The sequence below is a fragment of the Cherax quadricarinatus genome, chromosome 49, assembly GCF_038502225.1.
Source record: "Cherax quadricarinatus isolate ZL_2023a chromosome 49, ASM3850222v1, whole genome shotgun sequence".
Classification (NCBI taxonomy): Eukaryota; Metazoa; Arthropoda; class Malacostraca; order Decapoda; family Parastacidae; genus Cherax; species Cherax quadricarinatus.
Genome location: NC_091340.1, coordinates 8007081 through 8017985, shown reverse-complemented (window position 1 = coordinate 8017985; position 10905 = coordinate 8007081). Strand labels below are relative to the sequence as shown.

Sequence of the window (10905 nt, the reverse complement as noted above, 5' to 3'; positions counted from 1 at the left end):
ACCAAAATCACGTCTACACCAATGGAAGGAGGCAACTGTGGCTGAGATGTATCTTTTCTTTGCCACAATAATGCTTATGCCACATGTGTATAAGCACAAAGTGAAATCATACTGGTCAACAGACCCCCTGATTGCAACACCAGGTTTCAGTGATATAATGCCAGTGAATCGATTTGTGCTAATGTTACGTATGCTTCACTTCTCAGATAAAACCAGGCCTGACAGAACTGACAGGTTATATAAGATTAGGAATGTGTTTGTGTATCTGAAACAGAAATTCAGTACTCATTTTTATCCCTTCAGGAAGCTTGTAATTGACGAGTCTTTGATTCTGTTCAAAGGAAGACTCTCTTTCAAGCAGTACATACCAAGCAAGAGGAAACGCTTTGGTATAAAGTTGTTTGTGCTTTGTGATTGTTACAGTGGTCTGGTATTGGATATTATTGTGTACACTGGAAGTTATACATTGCAAAATACCAGGAAGTTATTGGGCATCTCAGGTGATGTGGTTCGAACAATGATAGAACCATACCTTGGTAAGGGGCATATATTATATACAGATAACTGGTACACAAGCCCCTCACTCAGTGATTTTTTGCGAGTGAACATGACAGATGTGTGTGGCACAGTGCGTGCAAATCGAAAACATATGCCCAGGTTTGATGCTGGCACTCGCAGAGGTGAGGTGCAGGCGTTTGCTGCCAATGACATCATGGCATTTCGGTGGCATGACAAACGAGATGTCACACTGTTGTCATCAATTCACCCTAATGAAATGGCAGACAGTGGCAGGCAGCACAGAGAGAGAAATGAACCCATTCTAAAACCTGCAGCTGTGATTGATTACACCTTCAACATGCGTTCAGTGGACAAATGTGACATGCAGATTGGGTTTGCTGATTGTGTTCGCAAGAGTTATAAGTGGTACATCAAACTGTTTTTCCATCTTCTGGACATTTCCATGCTCAATGCTTATAATATGTATAAGATGAGCACCAGAAACAAACCACAGTACGGCGAATTCTGTTTGTCTGTCATCAGACAAATAGTATTCAAGTACCAAGGAAATGCACCTGCAATTGACCGCCCACCAAATTATCAACAACTACCTGCTCGTCTGAAGCATGGTGATCACTTCCTGGTAAAACTGCCTGCTACTGCTTTGAAGAAAAAGGCTCAGAAGAGGTGTTACGTCTGTTCACATACAAAAAAACGCCCACGACAACGCAGAGACACTCGTTTTATGTGTGAGGAGTGCAAAACTCCACTGTGCATGACACCATGTTTCAAAGAGTTCCACAGGCTGCAGAACTTCTAGAAACATGTCCTGTGACTGTATATGTGTATATAAAATATAGAAAAATAGTAATAAACAACATTTCATATTGTTTGTTTGTGTAAATATTTTCTGTAAACAAAATAATGACAACAGTGTTTACGCCCTTATTGTGTAGTATTGAAAAAGAAATAACTTACAAAATACTGATCATGTTGGCCTCAGAGGCCATAAAAGTTACTCAGAAAAAGAAAAATTGAAAAAAAATTGAAAATAGTACATAAAAAAGTAAATAGAAAAATACCGGGTGACGGCAGTCGGCGATATTACCATATGTTGTTCAATTTTGGCAAATTTCACACCTCCATATCTCGGTAAGTATTGACGTTAAAATTTTTTTGTTTAGCCTATAATGTTTAGAAAAAAATACTCTATTTTTTCATAAGAAAAAATAATTTTTTTTTTTTTTGAAATTTGGCCGACCCTGAGAACGAGTTTCGGAGAGGGCCTGTCGACCCTCAAAGGGTTAAAATGGCTTAAAACTGTGCACTTCAACAAACCATACACACAGAACTTGTCGCTCTTCCTATTATTTCACTGTTGCAGAATAATGTATTCAGTTTTCACACTTTACAATTCAATAAAAATAATTTATCAGTAATTAGAAAAAAAAAATTGCCCATGGCAGGGCAGTTACACCTAATCCCCCACCTCCAGTGCACAACCCAATAAGTTTAAACACAATTATTACATGCACTGATACTCCATAAGTTTCATGTTCCATTTTGGTTACTGAGATGACTGCAAGTTTTCCTTTCCTTAGTTTTTTGTTCTCAGTGACTTTTATTGCCTCCACACAATAGGAGATTCCATGATGAATAAAAAGCTATTACATCAGGGATGCACAACCTTTTCAATCGCCAAATAATAGAATGAAAAATAGGTAACCTGTGCCATACAGTGTCACAATTAAGTGGTAGTGATTTTGATTTTCAAGAGTCTTCAAGGACCACAAGTGTGCCTCTCTGGGGCAACACAGAGCCCAAAGACCCTAGGGTATGCATCCTTGCATTAGAATCAAGTGAATGAAACAGAAAGCAGAAGTCCGCTAGAAAAAAAAAATTATCAGTTCTCCATCAGCACAATGAGAGAACTTATTCAGGAAAGAAATGACTGTTTACGCCGTATAAATACGTCTTACGTGCCACTGTTTCTGACGTATATATACTCAAATTCTAGCGGCTTCAAATCAAGCAGGAGAAACCTGGTAGGCCCACATGTGAGAGAATGGGTCTGTGTGGTCAGTGTGCACCACATAAAAAAAATCCTGCAGCACACAATGCGTAATGAGAAAAAAAAACTGACCGTTTTTTTGGATTAAAACGCCGACTTTGAGGTGTATTTTCGTATAGTATTTATCGCTGTATTCTCGTTTTCATGGTCTTAGGTGATAAAATGGAAAACATATTACAGAAATAGAGATGATTTTCTTTACTTTTACAATGAAAACGGCCTTGAAACTGAGCTCAAAGTAGCGGAAATGTTCGATTTTTACCAATATTCAGGAGTAAGCAAATCACACCACATGTCCAATACACGTCAACTGGGGAGTCTAATAATATTCTTTCACTAGTGCACTGATATTATTTATACCATTTTTAAAATAATGCATTAGTCTGCATACCAGTAAATTTTGTATTTTTTTGTATGAATAAAAAATCAAAATAAAAAGCAATAGTAATATAAGAGGGGCCTAGAGATGTGACTAATGAACAGAGGATATGTTATTTTAGTGCCAAGAATGTCTACATTGTTTATTCTGGGCCCTATTTTGAAATTGGCATCATTTTTGATTTGCGTGAAATTGGCCAAATTGCCAATTTCTGACCACTTTATTGGGCAGTTCAAATCGGTAAATGAACGGTTTCTTGTACTCAACTGATAGATAAAATGGATTTCTAAAGAAATAGCTATGAGTTTGGTCAACTGGAACAACGGAATTGGCTAAAAGCAGGGCTCAACGTCGGCAAAATCGCTGATACGTATATGTCGCCAAGACCGCTAACTTCGCGGGAGCGTAATTCCGTGAGTTTTTGACCAAATTTCTAACTTTTGGTGTCATTACCATCGGGAAAAGATTCTCTATCATTTCATAAGAAAAAATAATTTTTTTTTTTTTTCAAAAATTTTAAGACCATAGAATGAGTTTCAGAAAGGGGCTTGTGACAGTCAAAGGGTTAATCCATCTATGATATTTTCTTCAAAATTATATAAGAAACATGTTACATAGTATATAAAAACATGATGTTTATATGTGATGTATGTTTAATAATAATCACTCTTGGGCACACACTTATTTTAGGTTAATATAGACATTTTCATTAGTCCATTTATGATATGTATTTTCTTCAAAATTATGTATATAAAAAACACATTACTTAGTATATAAAAACATGAAATGTTTACATGTGATGTATGTTTAATAATAATCACTCGGGCACATTGTTGTATTTTAGGTTAACCCTTAAACTGTCCAAACATGTCTACGTTCACATGCATAGTGCTCCAAAAGTAGATCTATGTTTTTTATCATATTTTCAAATATAACAAAAAAAATGTAGATCAAAGTTTTTTTACACGTTTTCAAATGTAAAAAAAGAAAAAGATGCTCTATGTTCTTTTACATACTTTCAAAAGTTGAAAAAACGTAGACCTACGTTTGGACAGTTTAAGGGTTAATATAGACATTTTCATTAACCCATCTATGATATTTTCTTCAAAATTATATAAGAAACATGTTACATAGCATATAAACATGCAATGTTTATATATCGAGTGGAGAGTAAACATTATTTTCTCTTATTCAGAGTTAGAGAAAACTGTGAATCTGGCGTCTCGCCCAGTAACCGCCCTTCACATGCATTTGTTTACAATTCTCGGCATGAATTATTCATTACTTCTCCCTTTGTTTATGATGGCATTTAAAGGTAGTTGTTAGAAATGATTACACTCAGTGAACATGGTAATAATATGGCTGTGTAGTGTAGCCCAGGGGAACTACACTACACAGAGGAAAGAGGGAGTTGGGGATTCCCAACTCCCTCTCCCTTCCTGCCTTCTTCAATATGCCAACAAGAGTCTTCAATAAAGGTATGTGATGTTAATTTATCATTAAAATTTGTGCTTTATATTTATTTCTCATTGTTTTCTGTATGCAAAACTATAGTTAATTTAAAAAAAAAAAATTTTTTTGTTAATATTTTTGGATGTCTGAAATGGATTAATTGATTTACATTAATTCTTATAGGAAATATTTCGGTTTCCGGCCTTTTTGGATTTAGGCTGACCTTCCAGAATGGATTACGGCTCATAACTGAGGGTCCACTGTATATATAAATAATGAAGCAGAAGCGATAAAAATATGAATCAATGTGCAGATAATGAAAAAATCCTAGTCAAACAAGCAATAAAAATTATTATAAATCACTACAAGAAAACCTGAATAAACTGAGCAAAGTCATATATGGATGATGGCATTTAATGAAGATAAACCACTTGTAATGAAAATAAGAGCTACCAGGCCACAAGCACATAATTGTGAAAAAAAAAATTAAATGTGAAAGAAAGGGGCCTAGGAATTACTAGTAACACATTGTTACTGGAGGATAATATTAACCCCTTGACTGTCGCAACCCCAAATCCTGAGGTGTCTCCTGGTGTCGCAAAATTTAAAAAAAAAAATAAAATTATTTTTTCTTATGAAATGAGAGAAAATCTTTTCCCAATTGTAATGACACCAAAAGAATGAAATTTGATGGAAAACTGGCGGAATTACGCTCTTGCGAAGTTAGCGACCTTGGCGATATTTACGAAGCGGCGATTTCGCCCACTTTGAGCCATATTTTCGGCTAATTCCATTAATCCAGTCGACCAAACTCATAGATATTTCTTTAGAACTCCATTTTTTCTATCGACTGAGAACAAGAAACTGCCCATTTACCGATTTCAACTACCCAATAACGTGGTCAGAAATTTGCAATTTGGCCAATTTCACGAAAATTCAAAAATACGACAATTTCAAAATAGGGTCCAGAATGAACAGTGCAGACATTCCTGGCTCTAAAATAACATTTTCTTTGTTCATCAGTCACATCTCCAGGCCCCTCTGATATTACTCATGCTTTCTATTTTGAATTTTTATTCAAACAAAAAATAGAAGATTTACTGTTATGCAGACTACTGCAATATTGTAATAATTGTATAAATAATGTCAACCCATTCATGAGTGCATATTAGAATGGCTACTTGGACATTTGTTGGAAAATGACATCATTTGTTTAATTTTGAACATCGGCAAAAATCAAACATTTCCCTTACTTTGAGCTCCATTTCAAGGTTCTTTTCATAGTAAAACCAGTCAAAATCACCTCTATTTCTACATGTTTTCCATTCTATCAAATGAGACCAAGAAAACGAGAATACAACCATAAATACTATACGAAAACGGTCATAGTTTTTTTTTTCTCATTATGCACAGCGTGCTGCAGGATATTTTTTATACGGTGCGCATTGACCACACAGACCCATTTTCTCACGTGTGGGCCTACCAGCTTTCTCCTTCTTGATTACGAGCCGGTGGCTTGTAAGACATATATATACAACCAAAACAGTCAAAGGGTTAATATAATTGAGAGAAACTTGCACACTGCCCTGGCAAGCTTGGAAACAAACTGAAGACACCATACATGGATGGAGAAATGCTAAAACTGAGGTTCCCAATAAATGTTTAACTGTAATTGGAATTTGCAGCAGGACTTGGAGGATACCTGAAGGATATTTCTGGAGGTCATCCAAGGACATCCTACAAAGTGACTTTCTAAGCTAACAATTATAAGAAAATAAAAAAGCTTAAAATAAGAACATAAGAACATAAGAACGAAGGAACACTGCAGCAGGCCTACTGGCCCATGCGAGGCAGGTCCAAGTCTCCTACCAGCTTAAGCCAATGCACCCAAACTAGTCAGGTCAGGTCACCTTGACTTAAGGGAGAAACACGGCAACCGACCTGGTAGCACAACCTATCAGGTCCAACTCACACCCACCCACATCCACTCATGTATTTATCCAACCTATTTTTAGAGCTACACAATGTTCTGGCCTCTATAACTGTACTTGGGAGTTTGTTCCACTCATCCACAACTCTATTACCAAACCAGTACTTTCCTATATCCTTCCTGAATCTGAATTTTTCCAACTTAAAACCATTGCTGCGAGTCCTGTCTAGGCTAGATATTTTCAGCACACTATTTACATCCCCTTTATTTATTCCTGTCTTCCATTTATACACCTCAATCATATCCCCCCTAATTCTACGTCTTTCTAGAGAGTGCAGTTTCAGGGCCCTTAGTCTATCCTCATAGGGAAGGTTTCTGATACATGGGATCAACTTTGTCATCCTCCTTTGTACATTTTCCAGAGCATTTATATCCATTCTGTAATACGGTGACCAAAACTGTGCAGCATAATCTAAATGAGGCCTAACCAAGGATGTATAGAGTTGAAGAACAACCTGAGGACTCCTATTATTTATGCTTCTTGATATGAAGCCAAGGATTCTATTAGCTTTATTGCGAACACTTATGCACTGTTGTCTTGGTTTCAGATTACTGCTAACCAGAACTCCTAAATCTTTTTCGCAATCCGTAATATTAAGATCTACATTATTTAGTTTATATGTGGCATGGTTATTGTCCTGTCCAACATTTAGAACTTTGCATTTGTCTATATTAAACTGCATCTGCCACCTCTCCGACCACTGCATCAGTCTATTCAAATCTTCCTGGAGTGCTCTAATGTCCTCGTCAGAATGAATTCGACGGCCTATTTTGGTGTCATCGGCAAAAGAGGAAATCTTAATACCATGACCACATAAGATCATAAAAGAATACCTGTACTAGAGAAAAGATAAAGATTTCCTAACACCATCGAAGGACACTACTGTGCGGTGTACCTTTGTATATGGGGTAGAAAACCAACAATTACATCTCAAGCTGTGATGTTTAATATTTTGAGGGAATGGACTCATAAGCCAGCAGAAGCCCTAAGTCAAATTACAAAAAATCCCCCAAGAGGATCATCTCATGCCTAAGACCTGTGCTAGAAAACATTATTGCAGTTCTCCCAACAAATAAAAACATCACCACCATCCTAACACCATCAATAGGGAGAACTAGAAAACACAGTTGTAAATAGAATACTGCACTATAAAGTTTCTCTTCAGTGGTAAAACAGCAGCATAATGGGATACAAGATGAAGTATCAAGTGTTACAAACTGAATTTTTTACTCAATACAAATAACTACAATTACAGTAATGTACACATTTACTAAAGACTGCTCAGGCCACTGATTTATATTAAAATGGAAATATTTCTAATGTACCTAAAAAAACATGTAGGCAAGGAACACCTGTGACCAGTCTCAAGGTTTCTTCTACCCTTGCTGACCAGCCTAAGACCAGGCTTCCTTGTTGCCTACCTGATTAATACAGTGGTCCCTCGTTGTTCGTAATTAATCCGTTCCTGGAGCCGTTACTATAAACGAAATTTACGATTTACGAATCAATTTTCCCCATAAGAAATAATGTAAATACAATTAATCCGTTCCTGACACCCAGAAGTATTAAAACAAAAAATTTTTTAACATGAAATATGCATGTAGTACATAACAATACAATGGGAAATGATGAATGAAACATTAACAGCATAACACTTACCTTTATTGGAGATTCTTCTTAGTGTATGGGAGACTGGAGGAGGAGAGAGAGTGGATTGTTTATAGTTTGGAAGGGGAATCCCCTTCCATCAACACCTCAGGTACCATTTGCTTTTCTGGGGTTGCTTCTCTTCTCTGTTTCTTAATGCCACTAGGACCACCTTGAGAGTCACTGGAGTCCTGTCTCACAAAATAACTGTGGAGAGAGCTCTGTTTCTGGCGTCTCTTTAACACTTCCCTAAAATGGCCCAAGACTTTGTCACTGTACATGTTGCCAACCTGGCTTGCAACAACCTTGTTAGGGTGATGTTTCTCCATAAAGCTTTCCATCTTACCCCACATAGTAAAAATCTCTTTAATTTCTGAAGAAGGCACCTTCTTCCATCTCTCTTCCTCCTCCACTGCAGCAAGATTCTGAGTTGCTATGTGTTGCTCTTCCTGCTGAAGCTCTTGCAGCTCCTCAGTGGTGAGCTCTTCATTGTGGTCTTCCACCAATTCTTCCACATCCTCCAAACTCACATCCAACCCCATGGAACTCCCCAGTGCCACAATTGATTTTACAACAGACATAGGCTCATTAGGGTCAGTCCCAAATTCTTCAAAATCCCTCTTGTCGACACAATCTGGCCACAATTTTCTCCAGGCAGAGTTCAAAGTCCTGGTAGTCACTCCCTCCCAAGCCATACCTATAAGGGTTATGCAGTGGAGGATGCTGAAGTGTTCTCTCCAAAATTCCCTTAGGGTCAAGTGAGTGTCTGTGGTCACAGTCAAGCACCTGTGAAACATTGCTTTTGTGTAGAGTTTTTTAAAGTTTGCAATGACCTGCTGGTCCATGGGCTGGAGGAGAGGAGTGGTATTCGGGGGCAAGAACTTTACTGTGATGAACCCAAACTCCTCGAAAATTAGGTCATCCAAGTTTGGAGGATGAGCAGGTGCATTGTCCATTACTAGCAGGCACTTGAGATCCAATTTCTTTTCCAGGAGATACTCCTTCACACTAGGGCCAAACACTTCATTGAACCACTCAACGAAAATTTCCCTCGTGACCCATGCCTTACTATTAGATTTCCAAAACACACAATTTACTCTTCATAACATTGTTTTTCCTGAACACTCTGGGATTTTCAGAATGGTACACTAGTAATGGCTTCACTTTGAAATCCCCACTAGCATTAGCACAGAACATTAGCGTCAGCCTGTCTTTCATAGGCTTGTGTCCTGGCATTGCCTTTTCCTCTTGTGTAATGAAGGTCCTCTTTGGCATTTTCTTCCAAAAGAGGCCTGTTTCATAACAATTGAACACTTGTTCAGGTTTCAGTCCTTCAGCCTCTATGTACTCCTGGAATTCATGCACATATTTTTCAGCCGCCTTGTGGTCCGAACTGGCAGCCTCACCATGCCTTACCACACAGTGTATGCCAGTACGGTTCTTAAATCTCTCAAACCAGCCTTTGCTGGCCTTAAATTCACTCACTTCACCACTATTTGCAGGCAATTTCTTTACCAAATCATGCAACTGCCTAGCCTTTTCACAATAAATGAAGTCATAAGAGTATCTCCTGCTAATTGTTTCTCATTTATCCACGCCAATAATAACTTCTCAACCTCTTCCAGTACTGGTGATCTCATTTTTGTCAGCATAGTTACTCCCTTTGCAACAACAGCATCCTTTATTTCATTTTTCTTGGCCACTATGGAACATAAGGTTGTGTAGGGTTTCTTATACATCCTGGACAGTTCGGCCACACTTGTACCACTTTCATATTGTTCAATGATGGTTTTCTTAAATTCAATCGTATTTCTCACCTTCTTTACCACAGGCTTGGCACTAGGAGCTTTCTTTGGAGCCATGGTAGCTTATTTAGTACTTGCAACCATTAAAATAAATGGAATATTATGAAATATTTCACTGGAGCACGTGAGGGGACCTTCGCTCACTGGTAAACAATGCCAGACTGGCTGCCGCCCTGGCTCACTCCGTAGGTACGCGTCCCGGACGAACTATGACTCGCGAGTCAACCTATGAAAAGCGAGTCCATGTTTATACGAAAATACCTCTATGATTGGCGAATTTTACGATTGCCGGGAACTACGAAAAGCGGAGGACCACTGTATTATATTCGCAGGGAAGTGGTAAATTAATAAGGATCATATCACCTGGTGGCATCAATGCTGAAACATCACTTATAAAAATAATGCATATCCTGGTAAGTGCATTTTCTCCAATTCCATGAATATTTATGCATTATATTATCTGTGTATTTTACTATTTTATATTGTCCGAGTGTTATTTAGTCTATTTACATCTGATAATACTTACCTGGAGACCTGCTGGTTGTTGATCTGGGACTTGTAGCCCCCTTGAATGAAACACTGACACCTGCCCGTCTGCGTACTCTTGAAGGCTGATCGTCACTGTCCCAAAACAGCTGCACAGAAGAGAGTAAAGCAAATAATCAAATAATTGTCTTTATGGGTAGAGTACAGTATTTGCACAGTATCTGCGTGTTTTGATGATTTGTGGTCAGGTTCTATAGATTGATCCCAATTTTACCATACTATGTGCAGATCCCACTTCACAGACAGGTAGCTAGTGCACCAGATAAAACAAAAATAGATAAAAGAAAAAATCTACTTCATATAATGTGCTGTACAAATGTTAATACTGTGCGAGTGTATTTAATAAAGCTGCATTATTTACTTGATATTCCACTTCTTCTGTGTCTTCAACTTCCAACTCTGTCTCATCTCTGGAACATTCTGTCTCTGTCCACCTTGTCAATTCCTCTCAGTATTTTATGTCGTTATCATGTCCCCCATACTCTCCTGTCCTCCAGTGTCGACAGGTCAATTTCC

At 37.8% G+C, this 10905-nt stretch overlaps 1 protein-coding gene across 5 annotated transcripts in view; it reads right to left on the bottom strand.

The window, feature by feature from the left end:
* The window catches only part of LOC128696996 (ATPase family AAA domain-containing protein 2), a 257949-nt gene that overhangs the window by 224845 nt on the left and 22199 nt on the right, over positions 1–10905 (bottom strand). For all 5 annotated transcript variants that reach the window (XM_053788480.2, XM_053788483.2, XM_053788481.2 and 2 more), the window contains one exon: positions 10370–10478. In XM_053788480.2, the coding sequence (XP_053644455.2) occupies positions 10370–10478 (109 nt within the window). Of the gene's footprint in view, positions 1–10369; positions 10479–10905 lie in introns of those variants that run through there.